Consider the following 20,916-nt stretch of genomic DNA (forward strand, 5'->3'; position numbering starts at 1 on the left):
CCACAGCCAGGCATGGGATAAGGCCCCTTCTCTGTCTCCTCACCCTGGCCCAGCGCCTTGAGAGGTCAGGGCGAAGAGCCCAGGAAGCCATGAACAGGGCCAGAATCCCAGAGTAACGGGAGTCCGTCCAGTGCCAAGAGCTCTGATGGTAATTCCAAACTTACACATTATGAATCAATGAAGGGTCATTATTCATTTCACAAACATTCACTGAGCATCAACTCTGAGCCAGGCACTATGGAGGTTTCTGTTTTGTTTTGTTTTGTTTCCTACAGAGGGCTTTTGCACTGATAGACTATGCGGCTCCCAGGGTGGAGTGTGACCTGCGTGCCTCAACACTGCCAGGAAATCCAGCCTCTCCCAGAGGCTCCTCTCAGTAACCAGCTCAAGAATCTCTGGGTGCTTTCATGTGAATCTAAATGTTCCCTGGGTAGCACAGGACACATACTGGATAAATGGTGCTGCCTTGGTCTTCCCCCAAGGTGCAGGCGGAGAACTATGCTCTAACATTGCCCCCCCATATGGTGTCAATGACACCTCCAGCTTCCTTGAGCTTCCGTGCCCTCTGAGCTGCTGGTGCATGAAAACCCTCAGTCTCCTCCACTGCCCACTTCTCACCAACCTGTAGGAAGATCCCCCCACCTCTTTTTGGATTATTTGGGGTTGGGGGAGTGTCCCACAACCTCTAGGGATGAGTCTGTCCACCATGCCTACAGGGCCTGCTCCTTCTCCAACACAGACTGCGAAGGGCAGAGGCTGAGTCGGGGAGGGGCAAGTCTAGTCACAGCCTCAGACTTTATCCAGTCATCACCCCTTCCCAGCTCTCAGGTCAGATGCTGAGCTTCTTGCCTCAGTAAATGTCTTCTCATTCTGCAAGCAGGGTTTCCCTTAGCTTCAACACCCCTCTCCATTTTGTTCCAATTCCCCCAATCCTGCCCTGCTCCAGACTATAAATCCCCACTGAAACTGGCTTAATGTTATTTTCCAGGAGGGCTCCTAGATCTAGGTATTAATAAATGAAGTCCTTGACTTCTGGGAACTCAAAATCCAAACAACTAAATAATAAGGGCATTAAAGGACTAAGGTTACACACTACAAAGAAAGTTAATGCGTTCACTTTTGACAATCTGCTCGATAAGCTTCAAGTCCATTAACCTATTTGAACTTCCACATAGGCCTTGAATAGCCGCTAGAAGGATAGCTTGGTCATCATACAGCTAGAAACTGAGGCTCAGGTAGGAAGGGACCTGTTCCAAGTTCTCACTGGGACAAACCTAGGGTCCTTGGGCACTAAGAAAGCTATTTAAAGGCTGGAGACTGAGTCGTCCTAGTCTCACTCACAGAGCCTACCTGACTAGCTGGCAATAAAAACAATAATAGTAAAATTTAAAAACGGGTGCTCAGTAAGAGCTCTCGCTGCATTATGGCCCCAGCAGGGAAGTGACGTGAAAGCAGGCGGAGAAGGCAGTGAAGACCGCTTTCCTCCAGTCTTCTAGGGCCAGCACGCCCCACCCGCGCCGGCTCAGGCCCAGCGGGCAGCTTCCTTTCCGAGCGTCTCAGTCCCCTAGCTCCTCCCAGAGCCTCCGTTAGGGGTGTGGGGAAAGATGCTGCCATTGGTCACTGAGGACACCATCGGCTCTTTTATTGGCCCAAACCGAAAAAGGTCATCCTTTCATTTGCTACAGGACGAACCCCGAAACGCCCATTGGCTGCGCAGTCCCTCGGCCTTCGTCGGCTCCGGGGGCGGGCCGCGGCGGCTGGAGGAGGGAGCGGGCCGGGGGCTCCCCGGTGCCCCGGTTAAGCCGAGGCACGTGTGCAGTGCCGCAAGCGGCTCCCAGAAGCCACGCAGCACGCGCAGCCGTGGGAAGCGCAGCCCTCCGGGTCGGGTCCCGCTGGGCCATGGAGCCATTGCCTGAGCCCGCGCCCCAGCCTGGGACCCGCTGGCTTCTGCTTCTGCTTCTCCTGCTGCTGCTGCAACTGTCCACCCCGGAGCTGGGCCCGAGCCAGGCCCAAGCTGAGGAGACAGACTGGGTTCGACTGCCGAGCAAATGCGAAGGTGAAGGGGCGGGGCCCACGGGACTGCCTTGCTGGAGGGGCAGGGCTTACGGAGAACACCCTGGCGGTGAAAGGTGCTGCTGGCTCCCGAGCGGTCTCTCCATTCATTTAACCTACTGTGTGCCTGGCTCTGTCCGGGACGCTGGGGATACGGGGCCGAGCGAGAGATCAGGTCTCGGTGCACCTGGAGCTCACAAATGGTTTAAAAAATGAAGCAAAACAAAACAAAACTCAGTTATCATCCAGGGTAGTAGGTGCCGTGATAGATGGAGGTACAGGGCTTTGGGGGCCGGGTGAGGAGCGCTAGTCCAGCCTCTCCCAGAGATGGGAAAGGCTGGGTGTAGAGAGAGAGGGGCTTCGTATAGGAAGCACAAGAGTAATTAGGAATTAGCTGAGTGAAGAGAAGTGAAAAGGGAGGGCCCCACTGAGGAAACGACAAATGGAAAGACCAAGTTTGAGGAACTGAAAAGATTCCTATGACTAGTCTGAGGGGAGGGAGAACCTGAGACTCCTCTTTGCACGCTCACTGACACCTAATTTGTGTAGTTGTCTGTCTCCCTCACTAGCTTTGAGCTCCTTGAAAACAGGGACCTTCTCTCAGGTATTTTTTAAAATACATATAAATAAACGGGGGACTGCGGATGTGTGAGAAGGAAAGAGGAGGGTCTGAAGCCTAAGGAGTAACTTTAGGAGAAAAATAGAGCCTGAGAGAGCTTGATGAGGGAGGGAGATTTTAGGGATATGGACAAAGAGAGCATCCCGATGTCAGAGGGTAGGATTCAGAGAGAGAGGTGCTACCACACAAAGCAGTGACCCAGGACTATGAAGGGCCTACCCTTTCTTGTTTATTCTTTTTCTTTTTTATTGATTTTTAGAGAGAGGGGGAAGGGAGACATCAATTTGTTGTTTCATTTATTTATACATTCACTGGTTGGTTCTTGCATGTGCCCTGACCAGGGATCAAACCTGTAACAATGGCATATCAGGATGCTGCCCTAAGCAACAGCTGTCTGGCCAAGTCAAGGCTACCTTTTGCAGGTAGCCCTCCCCTCCACCCCCTCCACCCCACCTCCACCCCTCCTCCACCCCTCCTCCATCCCTCCACCCCTCCTCCACCCCTCCTCCACCCCTCCACCCCTCCTCCACCCCTCCTCCATCCCTCCTCCATCCCTCCTCCATCCTTCCTCCATCCTTCCATCATCCTTCCATCCCTCCACCCCCTCCATCCCTCCTCCATCCCTCCACCCCCTCCATCCCTCCTCCATCCTCCCCTCCATCCCTCCATCCCTCCTCAGGCCTTTATAGTCACTCCTTCCTTCTCACCTCCCTAACCCCAGGCCATCCAGAAAGTTGGCTATAAATTTATTCCATCCTAGTTCAAAGCCAACAGCAGAGCAGATGTTCCCTGAGCATTGGGAAGTGGGGGTGGACTGGTTTGGGACACACAGTCCTCCCGTTGGTGAGATTAAAGGGGAGATGCTCAGAGCTGGGCCAGCTTCACCAGTAGGACCCTGGTGCACAGTCCGGCCGCACCTTCTCCCTCCGTCCCTCAAACAGGCAGAGGGTTGTGCTTTTTTTCACTCTTCCTCTAGTGCTAACAGACATCCTTTGGGGCTTTCGCTTCCTCTTCTCTGTTTTCTGTTTTATTCTGATACCAAATAGCCCCTACTGTTTCTCCAATTATTCTCAGCCTAAGAAGCTCACATTTCTTTTTCTTAGGTATTGACAGACTCATAGAAGGATAGAACAGGCAAGGATCTTTGAGATTATTCTTGTCCAGTCTTATTTTGGAGGTAACTGATAAAGGTTGCTTTAAAAGGGATTTGCAGTCACAGGAGGGCTTGGCAAATTCCAACCCTTAGGCTTCTCTTAATAGTGTATTTACTTTTCTTGGTCAGGTTCCACCTTTGTTATTAAATGCCAATTGCATCTGGCCCACAAAGCCTGCCTCCTGGCTCAGTAGCTTTACTGGAACAGGCCCTGACACACAGGAAGGAGAACCTGCCCAGAAAAAGAGTAGGAAGATGTCCATGGGAGTCCGGGGTCTGTGTCATGAGTCTCCTTTAAGTGATTCTGGGTGGGTAACCCAGAGGGGCTCTTGAAGAGTTAAGGTTTGGAAGAACTGAGAAGCAAGATTGTGGCTACTGAGTATAAGAGAGATGAGTTGAGGGTTCCAACCTCCTGAACCTAGAATACTGCACATTGGGGTGTGGGAGAAGGGGACAGAAGAGCCAGGAAAAATGGCCTCGCACAGAGTACAGGACAGAAGAGGGGAGGGAGCCCAGATGGTCCTGGACGGAGAGCCAGGGAGCTGAGACGCCCTCAATTCATTGCAGACTCTGAGATCACCAGCTTATATTTTGGAATGTTTGTGTGTTCCAAGTTCTCCAAGCCATCTAGTAATGTATGTGTTATAAAATTTCATCAAGCAAGCCTCCAGGGGGTGTATTCATTTTGGTGGTAAATTGGTTTTCTCCCTAACTCTGCTGTTTGTGTTATAACAACGCTGATGGCATTTAGTCTGCAGGCCATATTCTATTCAGATGCATCAGAAGCTGCTCAGCCACAGTCTCTCTTGGCAACATTCACCGTGTATCTGACACGTACAGAGTCCCGGACTGGAGGGATACAGAGAAAGTCCAGGCCATGACGCTCACTTGGGGCACTCTTGTAGTCTAATTGGAGAGGCGTGTGAAATGACCAAAGGCCCTTAGTGAGAACATGGGTTCTGCACAGTCCCAGAATGAAATTAAGAGCAATCCCTTTCTGGGATTAGTTCAGAAAGGCTTCCTGGGTGGAGAGCCTTTTATGGTGAGGTTGGGAGAGCTGGCCGCAAAGCCGGAAGGCCCCAGAGAGCAGTAAGCCCTTTCCTAAGGCTGAGGCACCTCACACCTCCATGGTAGCGCTCCTTATGCAGTGAAAATTATTCATTTATACTTCTTTCTGCTCCGTTAGACTGAGCATCTGAAAAGGAGGAACTTGTTTTTATTTCTGTGTTCCCAGGCAGTGCCTGACACATGGGAGTTGCGTAATAATTATTTGTGGAAGAGTAAGAGGAAATGAGGAAATAAATGTACAGAAACAGTAGAAACAAGGCCTGTGGAGGGGATTGAACAAATTAACTTCGCAGGGATTGTGAGCTGGGGTTGTCACAGCATATGAAACCCAGTGATGAAACAGTCATAAAAGACATTTGGGGGACGATTGGGGCAATTTGAATATGGACTAAGTACTAGATGATCTTGGAATTACTGTTAATTTTTCAAGTATCAAAATTGTTTCATGGGTAGGTAGAAGGTCTTGTTCTAAAAAAGTACACGTGCCATATCTAGGGGTGAAAGATGGTGATGTCTGCAACGTTCCAAATGGTTTAGCAGAAGCAATGTATCCAGGTGTGGGCAAAAGTAGGTTTACAGTTGCGAGTGCACAAACAGTTACTCCTGTGTTATTGATTGTAGTGACTGTAAATCTGCTTGGCCCATCCTGAACACTGTTGCTACATTATCACATTGTTTTATGTTGCATGTTGGAGAGAGCCCTTGGTGCGTCATTAACCATTGTTGAATATGAATGGAAGGTATAATACATTCGTTGTACCCTTTCAGCTTTTCTGTATGTTTGAAAACTGTAAGGGAAAAATGATTGCAGGGAGCAGAGGAGCAGAATGGAGCTGGGAGAAATGAGGTCGGCGTGGGATAAGGGCCGAGAGTAGACATGAAGCCATGGATCTTGAGGCCAGGTTTCACCCACCGAACTCCATTCGGTGGTCTGGTGCTAACCCCTTCCCTGCCTGGAGCACTGACTCAGCCCATTCTGGGAGAGGCCTGCGCTTGAGTGTTTTGCTGGGAGCTGGCTGCCAACAGACACCTGTACTCAGTAGGCTGTGCTGTGTCTCCCTCCCCCAGTGTGTAAATATGTCGCCGTGGAGCTGAAGTCAGCCTTTGAGGAAACTGGCAAGACCAAGGAGGTCATTGACACAGGCTATGGCATCCTGGACCGAAAGGCCTCCGGCGTCAAATACACCAAGTCGTAAGTGAACGGGGACCCGCTGGCCTGGCCTGCTTTGCTCCTCAAGGCTTCAGCAGCTTGGAGTTCCATTCTCCCTTGTAGCCAGGCAGACGCACCAGGGGGAGGCAGCTCTCACCCAGCTACCTGGGTGGCCTTCCTAAATCCCGTAACCTCTCTGGGCTTCACATTCCCCATCCGTAAAGGAAGAAGGACTGTTGGACCTTATCAGTGATTCCCAAACTCTTAGGTTTCATAGACCAGTGCAATTTTTAAAATATTGGTAACGTACGATTACCAACTTTTACTTTCGCTAGGTATATTTAAAAACAAAAAACTTCCCTCGGCTATGATCATCCTTTCAAATGCAGTATTTTAACATCAAACTTTTATACATTTTACTTTATAAAAAAATCTACTGACTCATTGAGCTTTAAAAAAAAATCCCTTCCAGTAGAGCTGTTAAAATTTTGTCTCTCTGGTCTGTGTTCCAGCATTTCAGAGCACCCAGACCAGATGACCTATCCTCCTTCCAGCTCTGACTTCCCATTGGTGAGATTCGCAGGCGTTGGGGTAGCAGGGCTGGAGGGACGGACACTGACCCGCGGGGCTGGGAGGGGACTCAGCCCCTTGCGCTGCTGTCTCGGCAGGGACTTGCGGTTAATCGAAGTCACTGAGACCATTTGCAAACGGCTCCTGGACTACAGCCTACACAAGGAGCGGACTGGCAGCAACCGGTTTGCCAAGGTGGGACTGGCTTGTCCTTCCTCCTGCTGGGCTCAGCCTGCATGTGGCTGAGCATGTCTGTTGGCGTGGGTGCGATTTGAAGATCCTGCCGAAGGAGCTTCCCTCCTTGGCTTCTTCCCATTCTTCGCGGATTGCTGTTTGCACCCCTCCTCTGCTGGGTGGTCTGACTTTTCCATGGCAATAGGCACCTTCATGATGGCCTGGGCTCGCCCATCAGGGTCCCGCTTTGGTCTCAGACAGGCAGAAATGCTCCCAGGCGCAGCCCCCAGGAGGACCAAAAGCACGTGTGCAGGAGGCATCGGGATGTAGGGGTTTAGAGGCTCAGAGCCTCCTAGCGGGCGGTGACTCCTGTCCCTCCTCTGGCCTGCAGGGCACCCACCCTGCCCTCCTTCAGGTGCCTCTGGGCCATGTAAGGTGTTTAATGTGTGGATAAATGCTCCTCTCCCCAGACAAGGAGCTTTGTGCAGCACAGCACACATTTCTTCATCTCTGCATCTTCCGTGCCTGGCACATTTCTCCACCGAAGCCCCCTCCTAGCAAAGGGGATGAGTCAGAAACCCCTGGGGAACCCAGAGGGATAGGGTCAAGCAANGATTGCCGTTTGCACCCCTCCTCTGCTGGGTGGTCTGACTTTTCCATGGCAATAGGCACCTTCGTGATGGCCTGGGCTCGCCCATCAGGGTCCCGCTTTGGTCTCAGACAGGCAGAAATGCTCCCAGGCGCAGCCCCCAGGAGGACCGAAAGCACGTGTGCAGGAGGCATCGGGATGTAGGGGTTTAGAGGCTCAGAGCCTCCTAGCGGGTGGTGACTCCTGTCCCTCCTCTGGCCTGCAGGGCACCCACCCTCCCCTCCTTCAGGTGCCTCTGGGCCATGTAAGGTGTTTAATGTGTGGATAAATGCTCCTCTCCCCAGACAAGGAGCTTTGTGCAGCACAGCACACATTTCTTCATCTCTGCATCTTCCGTGCCTGGCACATTTCTCCACCGAAGCCCCCTCCTAGCAAAGGGGATGAGTCAGAAACCCCTGGGGAACCCAGAGGGATAGGGTCAAGCAACAGAAGTCTTAGGTTTTATTTTTTAAATTTGTATGCATTTTGTACCCTAGTTGGTAATAATGTCTGCTTTAATGGAAAATTTTTAGAAATTATTTTCCATAACAAGAAAATGAGAAGCAACCTGACCATCCACCTGTAGGGGGAGTGGTAAATAAATTGGTGTGGCCGTTCGGGAGACTGTTCCACACCTGAAAAACCAGGAATGGGGTAGCTCTTCACAAACTGAATTAAAATTAGCTCCAAGGTGTGTTATTAAATTTTTAAAAGGCAAGGTGCATAATAATGATCTATTACTGCTTGTGTAAATGTGGGGGTGGAGGAGAGGAGGGTGTATTTGTACACATTATCTCTGGAAGGATAGATAGTGTGTTGTGTCCTGGGAGAAACCTAGGTAGCTGGCAGAAACGCATTTTATAGAACAGAGTCTTTCCTGCCTTGCCCATGCCCTCTTCCCACCAAGGGAAGACACAAGCCCTCGGAAGAACCTAGGTGGGGAGTGTGCCCAGCCACAGTGAAGAAGAGCCCAGACAAACTCATTTCCTGGAAAAGGAGTATGTACTCCTTCAAAGGGCCCGAGGGCCACAGCAGGTCTTTTGGAAAGGACGAGGGGTGAGGGGGCAGGACAGGCGGTGTGTGTGTAGGGTTAGGGGAGGTAGGCCTAAAGGACAGGAGAGGAAGGAGAGGTTAAATGTGAGAAGCTTGGGAGGTCTCGACTCCTCAGAGCCAGGTCCTTGGGCTTCTGATGCCACCTGGAGAGGAGGGCAGGGGGTGGAGGAGTGACTCTACCTCTCATGTGTGGTCACCTCCTCCAGGGCATGTCAGAGACTTTTGAGACGCTGCACAACCTGGTACACAAAGGGGTCAAGGTGGTGATGGACATCCCCTACGAGCTGTGGAACGAGACCTCTGCAGAAGTGGCCGACCTCAAGAAGCAGGTACAGGCCCTTGGCTCTCGGTGTGGGGGGGCCCTCAGGGGTGGGTGACAGTTGGTTCTGCTGATGAGGAAGGCCACCAAGAGTTGGGGGACTTTGGTCCTTTCACCTGTCTGGCTGCAGTTTCCTCGGGAGAGTCACAGCCACCTGCCTGCCTTGCGGTGGGTCGTGAGGCTCAGCCGAGCTCCTCCGGATGAGAGTCGGTGCCAGGGCTTTGCCAATTTGCGGTATTGTGATTGACAGTGTGACGTGCTGGTGGAAGAGTTTGAGGAAGTGATCGAGGACTGGTACAGAAACCACCAGGAGGAGGACCTGACTCAGTTCCTCTGTGCCAACCACGTGTTGAAGGGCAAGGACACCAGTGAGTCTGAGTGAGGGAGGAGGCAGGGTGGGTTGGCCTTCCATTTCATTGTTTGCTTTCCCTTGGGCGAGGCGGGTAGGCAGAGGATGGGAAAGAAATAAGAAACAGAGTTTGTTGTAGGATCTCTGCTCTCAGGGAGCTTGATGTGACAGGGCAGGGTCAGAGGCATCAGCACCAGGTGCAGAATAACACGCAGAGAACTCAGGTGCCCCCAGAGGGGCCTGGGAGCCACAGTGAGGTGGAGGTGGTGACGTCAGGCACCAATTCCAGTTCCCAGGAAACCAGTCTGCTGAGGGTGTCTCTCCTCACCCAGGCTGCCTAGCAGAGAAGTGGTCTGGCAAGAAGGGGGACACAGCCACCCTAGGAGGGAAGAAGTCCAAGAAGAAGAGCAACAGAGCCAAAGCATCCGGTGGCAGTGGCAGCGGCAGCAGCAAACAGAGAAAGGAGCTGGGTGGCCTCGAGGGAGACCCCAGCCCCGAGGAGGATGAGGGCATCCAGAAGGCATCTCCCCTCACACACAGCCCCCCTGATGAGCTTTGAGCCTCACCCAGCACCCCCTGAACCCAGACCCCTGGCACGGAAGTTGAAGAATCTGGGGCATGGCTCCAGCCGGCAAGGACAGATTTCCTGGCCTCGGGTCCTCCCTGCCTCATGTGTCCTCTTCCTGTCAGAGAAAGACACTATCCTGGGAACAACTCGGATTGGCTGCAGTCAGTCCGCACCAGCCTTTTCCCTCCGGCAAGCATTTCTGTCTCCTCAAGGCTTCAGGCAGACCATGCGATTTCAGGACTGCCAGGGACTCCAGTGTGAACTCAGGAGGGTCAGGTGTCGCTGGGCCCCGGGACTGGAGCCCTCTGGCGCGTGGGAGGAGGGCACACCTGACCTCACTTCCCCTTGCCTGCACAGGAAAGCAAGACTACAGGCCCTAGCTCCTCCTCTCTGCTCACCCTCCTGTGGACACCTGTGCTCTGCCTGGTCCTCCCCAGGGCTCACAGAGTAAACACCTTTTGGCCTTTTTGGTTCTGATTTCTGAGTCACCTTCAGCCCCTCAGAGGGGCCTGAAGCCCCTTGTTGCTCTTCCCCACCCCTCATCTTCCAGCTTGGGAGCTGAGGATGAGGAGGGCCCAGGCCATTGAGGGGTGAAGGATGGGCATGGGGTGAGGCCCAGCACAGTGCTCCGGCCCCTCCCCTGGGCTGCCCTCCGGCTCCCTGAGCTCCCCAGACCAGGGGGGGCCTCATTTGTACCCTGGGCACCTGGCTGCCCTCACTCCCCTCCTCCTGCCTCTCCTCTCTCCCCCAAGGCCTTCACATTCGTTGTGTAGTTTACTGGTGACTCCACCAGCTCCTGCCCCTCATTCCCACCTCCATCTGGCCCTGACTGTTGGTCTTGAACCTTGTTTCCTAATTGATTACTCTGCTCTGGCTGTTCCTGGAGCCTGAAGGGGAGGACACCCTCGTCATCTAACAGCAGTTGGTTACATCATGTTCCTGGGAGCCGCAGGGGACAGGAAGGCTGGCCTCTGGGGATGAGGGGTGGGACTCGGGCACCTGCCCTGAGGGTAGGGGTCAGGGCAGGCAGTTGCAGTGGTGAGGACAACTGCATATTCAAAGTGCTGTGCGTTCCCCCTAGTGTGCTTGTGGACTGGGTGCTGTTAACCTTGTATTCTAGAAAAGGAAACTGAGGCTCAAGTCAGGTGACCTGCCCAGTCCTGCTGTTACTAAGTGCACAGCTGGCCCGCAGGCTCTGGTGTTCTCCACAGGCTGCAAGCCCAGCCATCGCATTTCCCCACAGCTGCCGGGGCGCTGTCCTCCGTTGTCTGGCACAGGAGGCGTGATTCACATTGAACTGGTTTGGTTTGGTTTCTTGGCCACAACCCACCTCCACTGACAAGCCTCTTTTAAAAGGAAAATGGGAAGCAGCCCTTGCTTCTTAGAGAGCATGGTGGAAGGACCCTCCAGCGCAGCGCCCCCACGGGGTCTCCCGCCAGCGCCCACTCTGAGAGGCTTCCTCACACTAAGTGGCTGGGCCCAGCTGGCAGGAGGGGATGCACTGCTGAAGTGCCCCGATTCTTCAGCTCTGGGGTCTGAACTCCTGGGGTAAGGAGTCCCCTCGCAGCCTGGGCTCAGTCCTTCCCCTTTCCCAAGTCGGGTAGCCAAGACCAGAGACAGTGGAACAAACTGACCAGTGAGGCTTAGAGCTGATGCTTTATTTTTCTCCAACCTTCAAGAAAGACATGATTTTAATATTACTTAGCAATATGTTAAAAAGTAGCCAGGCAAGCCTCCGTGTTAACAGTCATATGTGCTAACAGACTGGATGGTGAGCACTGAGTGGGTGTCATTTTTGAACTTTCTCACTCTGCAGGGATCTTACATAAGCTGGGGGGTCAGACACAAACAGCGTGACAAATGTAAGTACACTCTGATCAGTAGGTTGTGGAGATCAAAGCCTTCCTGCCCCACCCACCTGAGTAGAACAGGTCCTTGAAGGATGATACTTTTTGGTCTAGCCCCCCACTGCCCCATCTGCAGGACTCACACTGCCCTGTTAAAAGGGCTGTGGGATCCTGACCTCAACTTCGTTCTGAGCATAGACGATGACTGGGGGGAGGGTTGGGGGCTGGAACCCAGGGCTGAAGAACCATTTGCAAACCCCTGAGCTGTCTAGGCTTTGATGACCAGTCTCTGATCCCCCGCCCCGCCCCCCCCTTCTGTCACTAACCTGAGCCCACAACACTTCAGTGCCTGGCTTACGTCTGTCCCCAAAGTTTTATTGATCCTTAGACTAGGATGAGACAAAGATCTGTCCTTTTAACAGGGTGTTGGCTCAGTGGCCCAATCCCAAGCCAGGCCCAGACCAGAGGGCAGACAGCGATATGACTACTTTGCTCTTCGACCTGCAGCTGCCCCATGACAAGAACCCTCCTCCCAGCCCCCTCAAGGGCGAGCATGTTGCACACTCACCAGCACTCCAGCAGGCAGCTTCTTCCCCAGCCCAGCCTAAAAGGCAGGAGGCAGGCTCCAGCTTGCCAGGTTTTTCTCTTCCTCTTCCCCCTGACACATATAAGCCTTTTTGAATTTGAATATTGTCTCCCACTTTCCCACACCCTTTCCCTCCATAAGGTAAAGGGACTGCCTGAGCTCAAGTTAGCCTGATTTCAGCCCCCTTCTTAGAAACCCCATTAGAATAGGACAAGAGAGTCCCCCGGGATGCTTGTTAACATACGGATGTCTGGGCCCACCTCAGATTTGCTGGGTTGGCGACCTAGGAGCTGGCACACTTCGCAAAGGTCTCCCATGGTTACTAAGCTGAGGCCAGCTGCAACCCACTTCACCAGCAGGAACTGGGGGTGTTGTGCTCGGAAGGAGCAGGCTTCACCGAAGTCTCACAGTCAGGGTCTCATCCTCAGAAACATGACTGGTCGGAACCCCAGAGAGGACCTGTCTCTGTGGAAGACTTCCATCAGCCACAGTCACAGAGGCTAATGGACAAAGCATAAGGCCAGTTTGTTCCAATTCAATGATTAAAAGAACCACAGGCCCAAATAGGCGAGTCTCAGGGGTTGGGCCTCTGCATCCATTTGAAAGGGCAGCTCCCAGAAGGCAGATTCCTCTCTGCTTCCAAGTCCCTGGGTGGTATTTCCACGCAGCATCTTTTTGCAAGTTAGAAAGTGGTGCTCCTCACACCTTTGACTCCTGTCAGAAAGATGTTTTAATACAAATGTTGTTAAAATTGGACACTTGATCGCCAGAATTTCTGCCAGAAAAATGTAATATACAAACCCATGAGGTCTGTGATATGAATGGCAGCCCCTTAAAGATGGAGCCCTTGTGAAGCGCACAGCCCCCCGAAATGTTCACAGCGGCTCTGCATTGTTTAGCTTAAAGTGCTAACAAAACTCCTTTTATATTTTGATCTTGAAAAAAAGAAAGCACATTCTTCATGACGGAGGCATGATCCATGCCTAACTGGCTTACGGAGGGGCTCTGTGAACTAATCCTCGAGGCAGAGCCAGCTGGATCTCTAGGCCATCCCCGATGGCCTAGTTTGTTTCATTAAGGAGTTATACTGAATTAATAATAGAAGCCACTTTCTCTGAGTGTTATGTGGCAAGCACACAGCTCTACATGGTTTACTCATCTAATATAGCTGTGATTGCTATACGGCCATAGACTTTTTAAAAATATTGAAGTACATTTACAGAAAAGTGCATCTCCATGAATTTTTGCAGACACTACCTAAGTCACCAGCATCCAGGCCATGAAACATTATTGCCGTCACCCCAGAAACATCACACCCCACAAAAAGAACAAGTGTTTTGTCTATTTTGTTCCCACAACACCTAATATAGTGCCTAGCATAGAGTAGCTGCTTAATTAGTATCTTTTGAATGAATGAAGCATAGGAAAATTAAACTTGCCCAAGGTCACACATTTAGTAAGTGGCCCAATCAGGGTAAGCCTAGGTGGAATGGCTCAGTAACCTGGGACACAGCCACATGCCATAGTACCCTGCAGCTACAGCTGGTTTGAATGCCGCCCCCCTCCCCTTTCTTAGACAGCTCTCTTCGAGAAAGTAGACCAGCTGCTGTCTGCTAGTCTATTTATGTCTTCCGAATTGAATGTTGGGAATTCAGTGAGTTAACCTTCAAGTCTATCTTCTCGAATTTTATATTTGCATATAACTTAAAGCCAGCTTGATCCTTAAGCTGCCCCCAAAGCCTGGCTTTCCTCTCTTCACAATCTAAGAGGAATCCAATTTTATTCACTCTATCTCTAAAATTGCACCCTCCATCTACTAAGATTGTGCAGGCCAATAGAACTTAAAATTCCACAAAATGATTTTGATGGTGTATAGGGGCTGTCGCTGCACATTGGGAGGGGAGAGAAGCAGGCTGACCCCATCACCAGTTTCAGGGGCAATACTTAACCACTAACCACACCACCCCCTGAATACAAAAGGCGCTCTGTACAAAAAACATAACATTCCAAAAAATGTTATTTTGTTAGGAATTACTTACCAAAGTGATCTTGGTGTTTTACTCTCCAAGTCACCTATACATGATGGCATGTAGTAAGTCACCTGTTTCATAAGCAATGCTTAGCCTGTTACCAGGGGTCAAGAAGTGGGTCACTTTTATGTGGAAAAATAGCTCAGAGAGCAGGTTGGCATATACCAAGAAGATATCACTGGAGGTTAGCACACCTTAAAACTGCTTTTAACAAAGCGTGGAAAGGTCAAAAAGAACTTCTCTCATACACATTGGTGGAACTCTCATAGATGCACACAGCTAATAGAAATGTAGACACCATTAATTAGTGTCACAACCCAAAGATACAGGGACCAACTTTACAGTCACTTAAAGAAACTTTATTAAACAAGTTGAGTCTTATTTGGTATATTAAACAGTCCAAAAAAGGATCCATCGTAATAAATCTGCTAGCAGAGTCCATGGAAGTGATGGCTTCCCACCTTTCCCACAGCATCCCAGTGTTCAAGCTAGGTAGGCAGTCAGCAGGAAATACTTTTTTCCAGTAGCTTGGACTAGAGTTCAGAATCCATCATCTGAAAAATAAATTTCTACCTGTTGTTAAGTTGAAAACAGCCAGGATGTCTTCCATTTGGACTTACTATGTATATTTCACAGTTCTAGGATTTTAATGTGTCCTCATGTAGGAACTGACTTGAATTATGTCCAGTGGCAGCAATATTCCCAAGCGAAAATGGTTTTGTGGGTTGGGGGGTGGGGGTCCCTTTTATTGGTTCCAGACGATTTTGTGGTGTAAAGGGATGGAGCCAACAGTGGGGTAGGCCCAAAACCTTGGCTAACATCTCAAGGGCTGTCCAAGAAAGGATGTATCACTCCAGGGATGTTGCAGTCCTTGACTTAGTGCCAGGTGGATGGAAAGCAAGAGCTGCTTTCGACTGGTGGTTGAGGGGACAGGAGAGAAACCCAGTCCCTCAGCGGAAGCCCTGGCTGGTCCTGCCAACCTCAGAAGACATTCATTTTGTCTGGTTGTGCTCTGATTGGTGCCTCTTGCCCCAACCACCAGTTGGAATTGGACATATGAGCCTTGGACTGGATAAAGGCCTCAGTTGCTGCTGCTGCTGTCCTCACTATCCGAATACGCACCTAGCTGGCTCAGGGAGGAGGTGCCAGGTGTCCTGAGTGCAGGGACTGCCGCCTTCCCGTTCTTCACAGTGCCCAGGGTGGGTGCCGGCTGGTCCTGTGGGGTGCTGCAATTCAGATCAGTTTTCTTCACCACAACAAGGCCTGAGAGCTGGGGCCTACTGCCAAGGGTGCCCACGCTCCGCTCCCAGCTCTCCACCTTCCTCTTTGCCTTTGGGGCCTCGTCCAGGATAGCGGTGGGTTTGGGCCGGAGGGTCGGTGGGGGTGGGGCAGGTGCAGCAGCATCCTCCTCGGAATCGGAGTCCTCCAGCAGTCTTCGTTTCCTTGCTTCTTCCACCAAGGCTGCCGTCTCCCTCTCATCCTCCTCCTGCTCCTGCTTCTGGCGCTCCTCCTCAGACAGGCGATGCTGTCGCAGCATGGCCTCAAAGTCCACATGGGCCTGCCGCTGGTTCAGGTCCTTGAGCTCCTGTAGGTTCTCCAGTACCTCCATCTCCAGCTTGGAGTCCTTGGTTCGGTTCTCCAGCACCTTCATGGGGTTGTTCAGCTCCTCGTCCTCCCGTTCCTTCTGCACTCTCTTCTCCTCCTCCTCCAGGAGCTTCTCAGCCTGGAAGTTCCGCGTGGCTNTCCTCCAGCAGTCTTCGTTTCCTAGCTTCTTCCACCAGGGCCGCCGTCTCCCTCTCATCCTCCTCCTGCTCCTGCTTCTGGCGCTCCTCCTCAGACAGGCGATGCTGTCGCAGCATGGCCTCAAAGTCCACGTGGGCCTGCCGCTGGTTCAGGTCCTTGAGCTCCTGTAGGTTCTCCAGTACCTCCATCTCCAGCTTGGAGTCCTTGGTTCGGTTCTCCAGCACCTTCATGGGGTTGTTCAGCTCCTCGTCCTCCCGTTCCTTCTGCACTCTCTTCTCCTCCTCCTCCAGGAGCTTCTCAGCCTGGAAGTTCCGCGTGGCTCCGTGCTCCATGGTGTAGTCTGTATTTTCGGGGTCTGTCTTGAAGGTGATCTCTGCTAGGCAGCGCGTGCACTTGATATAGAAACGGAAGATGGGCAGGCCCAGGTAGACCTCGTTCTGCACTGTCTCTTTGCGCGCGTTGAACTTCTTACCCTTATAGATGTATTCTCCGCACGTCTTACACCTCATATTGAAGGGGGCCATCAACCGCACCACATACTGCCGGTCCTTGGGGAGCTTGAGCTTGGGGATCTTTGATGGGTCAAAGTCGGGGGGATAGTATTTGTTTAAAACTTTTCGCTCCGACATCTTGGCCTTCTGTTCTCTCTAGCACAGAACCGTTTAGGATCCCTGTTTACCGAACTGCCGCGACCGTCCCCGCACACTTCCGTTTACGTCACTTTTTCTGCCTCTGTTATTGGCCACAGGATCTAACTTTCGCCCTTTTTATTAGCTCCACCTCCGCCTCTCAGAGTTCGAATCCGTCTGTCTTTCCGCCCGAGTTGCAACGTCAGTAGTGCACAAAGGTTCCGGGCGCCGTCTGGATTGAAAGTTACAAGACGATGCACTAGTTAAAATTCTGTTGTGATACGACGCGGCTGCTGTCGCTATACTTCCTGTTGTTCTTGTAGTCCGCAAATAGAGCGCGTAGTGTTGAGCGCTTAGCCTGCTCGCCTCCGGGGACCCGCACGTTCCAATGTCTCCACTTGTGTGGAGACTGAGGGCAGTTCCCACGGGCTACACGGATTGCCACCCGGGAGCATCCTGGAAGCTCCGCCCCAAGTTTATCTTAAATCACTTATCTTAAATCATTTATCTTAAATCTTATCTTTGAGGTCGACTCAAAGACTGGATTCCAGACTCACCTCCCACATACACACACACTAGCTGCCAAATGTCTCCCCACTGCTCACCCCTCGTGTTTTTCCTTTAAAAGAACGTCCCACTCCATTTTTTCACAGGCCTCCCTGCTGCTGCTTCTCCCACTCCTCCCCGCGCCCCTGCCCCTCTTCCTCTTCGTTTGACTGAGGTAACATCTATTTTTAACGTCGCATGAGTTTCAGATGTTCGGCTTTATAGTTCAACTCGTATATATACTACAATGTGATCGCTACCAAAAGTGTAGTTTCCATCCGTCACCATATAATTGACGCTCTTTACACATTTTGCCCAAGCCCCACCAACCCCCTTTTCCTCTGGTAACCACCAATATCTTCTCTGTATCTATGAGGTTTTTTTGTCCTTTTTTAATATTTTGCATGAATGATATCATGTTATTTTTCTCTGACTTATTTCACTTAAGGTAATGCCCTCAATGTCCATCCACGTAGTCCCAAACAGCAAGACTTCATTCTTTGTTATGGCTGAGTAGTATTCCATTGTGTACATATATCGCATCTTCATCCATTCATCTGACAGTGGGCACTTAGGTTGTTTCTATATCTTGGATATTATAAATAGGGCTGCGATGAACATGGGCATCCATATATCTTTTTGAGTTAGTGTTTTTGTTTTACTTGGATAAATATCCAGAAGTGGAAGCATTAGATCATATAACAGTTCAAGCTAAATGCATTTTTAAAAGATTTTATTTAGTTATCTTTAGAGGGGAAGGGAAGGAGAGAGGGAGAGAAATATCAACGTATGGTTGCTTCTCATGGGTCCTCTGCTGGGAACTGGCCCCCAACCCAGGCATGTGCCCTGACTGGGAATCGAATGGCGATAGTCTGGTTCTCAGGCTCGCACTCAATCCACTGAGCTATACCAGCTAAATGCCTTTTTGTAAACATTTTGGGATGAAGAATTTAGCCTTTTCAGCCAATTCCAAACAATAAGCACTGCATATGTAAAATAATACCTATTCTTACTTTCTGTGAAGTCAAACTGTACTTTAGTTTATATTCTGTGATATTTTATTCCTGGCCCAGGGCCTCACATTTGGGTTACCTGAAATTCACAGGGTCTAACCAAGGAAAACAAAAGACAGCTTCAATATATGTCAGTGGCCAGAGGACATGGACAATTTAGAGATAAAGGACTAATTATTTGGTACATTTGGTAGTAATTAAAGAAGATTAAAACAATTAGATATAATTTTATACCTAATGAAATATCAAAGAATAATATCTTCATGTAGAGAAGAATTGAAACAAACATTCAATTTGGGTGATAGTGTCAATGAATAGAAAAATTCCATTTGGGAAATTATTTGATCATAATCACCCACATGTTCACCCTCTCAAAAAATTGTGGGAACATCTTAAATGTTCAGAACTTGGGAAATGATGAACAAGTCTCAGCTCATCCACTCAGTGTAGCCACTAAAAAGATGCTTAAGGACATGTATGATCAAAACCAGAAAATATGCTTTTGATAGTTAAAAAAAGAAAAGAGGTCCATGAAATTTCACGTGCACTATATCTTGACATTTTAAAAAATATCTCTGGATGAGAAAGAAATCAAATAAGTATAAACTCAGGAACAAAAATTTTCATCCAAGAAATGGAAAGTACATTTAGAGGCTACTCACAACCTATAATTTTTAATCCAGATTTAACAGCAGCATTTTTATTATTTTTAAAAACTGTATTATGGTTATGTGAGTAAAGATTTTATATTTCTCAAAAAAATCTTAAGCATGAATATTTAAATTAAAACCAAATATTTCAATGAAATTTCTTATCATTATGGAGAGTATGGCCTTTAGCCTTTAAAGGCTGAAAACCAGCCCTGACTGGTGTGGATCAGTGGATTGAGTGCTGGCCTGCAAACCACCGGTTTGATTCCCAGCCTAGGGCACATGCCTTGGTTGTTGGCCAGGTCCCCAGTAAGGGGTGCAAGAGGCAACCACACACTGATGTTTCTCTCCCTCTCTTTCTCCCTCCCTTCCCCTCTCTAAAAATAAATACATAAATAAGGTCCTTTTTTTAAAAAGCTGAAAACAATCACAAAAATGCTAAATAGCCCTGGCTGGTGTAGCTCAGTGGATTGAGCATGGGCCTGCAAACCAGATGATCACGGTTTGATTCCCAGTCAGGGCACATGCCTGGGTTGCAGACCAGTTCCCAGCAGGGGACACTCGAGAGGTGTAGGGGACCAGGTTGTTTTGGCCTGGCAAATGTGACTCAGTTCTGTATGGAAAACCTACCGAAGCGAAGTGGTGGGCAGGAGCCAGACTTTCAAACTGAGTTTTCCCACGGGAATCAGGCCTAGAAAATGCATACAGATTGTTAATGGCTTGCTCTTGCTAAAACTCCACCACCCTGGTCTAAAACAACAAATGTGTATTGTCTATCTGCAAGGTAATTTCCAAAGCCAGTATGAGTTCTCCCAAGGTTGGTTCTCCCAAGCTGATTAGGAGAGCTAATCAGCTCATTGACATTCCCCTCTGCATGTTATTTTCATTTTCTTTATTGTACCTAAAATGCAGACAATAATATTCTATGTAATAGATAATAAATCTTTCCTGGGATGCAAGACCCCAGGAAAACAATAAAAGCCTGTCTAGGCAAGGGTCGTGGCACTCCCCTCTTGAGGGAGTGGCCGAGGCACCCATAGGCAACTCTCCGCTTGAGAGAGTAGTCGTGCTTGTTCCCTTTTTCTCCACAGGATTGTTGTCACCTGTGCATTCATTCTCACCATAAGCCACAACAGGTGGACTCTGCTGGCCAGGGTTCACCAAATCTTGTGCCCAGGAACAGGGACACAAAGGCTATCAGCCACAGAGAGGCAACCATACATTAATATTTCTCTCCCTCTCTCCTTCCCTTCCCCTCTAAAGATAAATAAATAAATAAATCTTTTTAAAAAACTCCTTAAAAATGCTAAATAAACATTCAAGCAACTTTGTTTTAGAACAGAAAACGGGGAAAAAGAGCTGAAACAGTTTCTGGCCAAGAAAAAATTTTTCTGGGAAGGGTGTGGGTAATCATGTTACACCAACTCAAATGCAAAATACTTAAATAATTGTTCTAGGTAGTTTTTTCTCTGTTTCCCCCCCAAGGTGATTTTATTTCTAGATAAAATAAAAGAAGAAAAGCAAAGTAATTTTTTAAATTTAGTTTTACCAAAGAGCTCTCCAGAGTCTAGCCCTGGCTGGTGTGGCTCAGTGGTTGCATGCCGGCCTGTGAACCAAAGGCATGCAGGTTCGATTCCCAGTCTTAGAGCACATGCCTGAGTTCAGAGCCAGGTCCCCAGTGGAGAACCACACATTGATGCTTCTCTCCCTCTCTTTATCTCTTTTTTCTACTCTCTAAAAAATAAAATAAGTAAAATCTTTATTTAAAAAAGAGCTCCAGAATCTAATCTTGGAATGACGCTTTCTAAATGAAAATGTGGGCAGAGGTGTCTAAATTTACCAATAAATGCTCTTCTCCCAAGCTTCACTATTATATACACACATATATAAAAATATTAGGAGAAGAGAGGATTCAAAATCACAGGAGTACTTGTCCTTAAATATTGAGAACCAAAGAATCTGGTAAACCTGTTGACATAATTATCCTGGTCTTCTTATTTATTTATTTTTATTTTTAGAGAGAGAAAGGAGAATGGGAGAGAGAGAGACATCAGTTTATTATCCCACATATTCATGCATTCATTGGTTGACTCTTGTACACACCCTGACCAGGGATCAAACCCGAAACCTTAGTATATTGGGACAATGCTCCAACCAACTCAGCTATCT

At 49.5% G+C, this 20,916-nt stretch overlaps 2 protein-coding genes across 7 annotated transcripts; one reads left to right on the plus strand and one right to left on the minus strand.

The window, feature by feature from the left end:
* The first annotated feature begins 1,714 nt into the window (after positions 1 to 1,714).
* On the plus strand, positions 1,715 to 10,180 carry CNPY3 (canopy FGF signaling regulator 3). 4 transcript variants are annotated; one of them, XR_005067459.1, is made up of 7 exons: positions 1,715 to 2,056; positions 5,961 to 6,084; positions 6,555 to 6,612; positions 6,711 to 6,807; positions 8,674 to 8,796; positions 9,037 to 9,154; positions 9,468 to 9,586. XR_005067459.1 is itself a non-coding variant. In XM_037053021.1 (6 exons), exons 1-6 carry the CDS (start codon positions 1,900 to 1,902, stop codon positions 9,692 to 9,694), a joined length of 1,002 nt encoding a protein of 333 aa, XP_036908916.1. In that variant the 5' UTR covers positions 1,721 to 1,899; the 3' UTR covers positions 9,695 to 10,180. The 4 variants fall into 4 exon arrangements, 3 of the variants coding, with proteins under 3 accessions (XP_036908916.1, XP_036908925.1, XP_036908934.1); XM_037053021.1 differs by having other exon boundaries at positions 1,721 to 2,056; positions 6,555 to 6,807; positions 9,468 to 10,180; XM_037053030.1 differs by lacking the exon at positions 6,555 to 6,612 and having other exon boundaries at positions 1,723 to 2,056; positions 9,468 to 10,180.
* Positions 10,181 to 13,296: 3,116 nt separating this feature from the next.
* YJU2 (YJU2 splicing factor homolog) lies at positions 13,297 to 16,757 on the minus strand. 3 transcript variants are annotated; one of them, XM_037053068.1, is made up of 2 exons: positions 16,194 to 16,757; positions 13,297 to 15,871 (listed from the first exon to the last, which is right to left on the minus strand). In XM_037053068.1, exons 1-2 carry the CDS (start codon positions 16,536 to 16,538, stop codon positions 15,248 to 15,250), a joined length of 969 nt encoding a protein of 322 aa, XP_036908963.1. In that variant the 5' UTR covers positions 16,539 to 16,757; the 3' UTR covers positions 13,297 to 15,247. The 3 variants fall into 3 exon arrangements, with proteins under 3 accessions (XP_036908963.1, XP_036908971.1, XP_036908954.1); XM_037053076.1 differs by having other exon boundaries at positions 13,297 to 15,811; positions 16,134 to 16,757; XM_037053059.1 differs by having other exon boundaries at positions 13,297 to 15,889; positions 16,212 to 16,756.
* Between the last annotated feature and the right edge of the window lie 4,159 nt (positions 16,758 to 20,916).

Source organism: Sturnira hondurensis, unplaced genomic scaffold (assembly GCF_014824575.4).
Source record: "Sturnira hondurensis isolate 20B ecotype Veracruz unplaced genomic scaffold, ASM1482457v3 Scaffold0000880, whole genome shotgun sequence".
NCBI lineage: Eukaryota > Metazoa > Chordata > Mammalia > Chiroptera > Phyllostomidae > Sturnira > Sturnira hondurensis.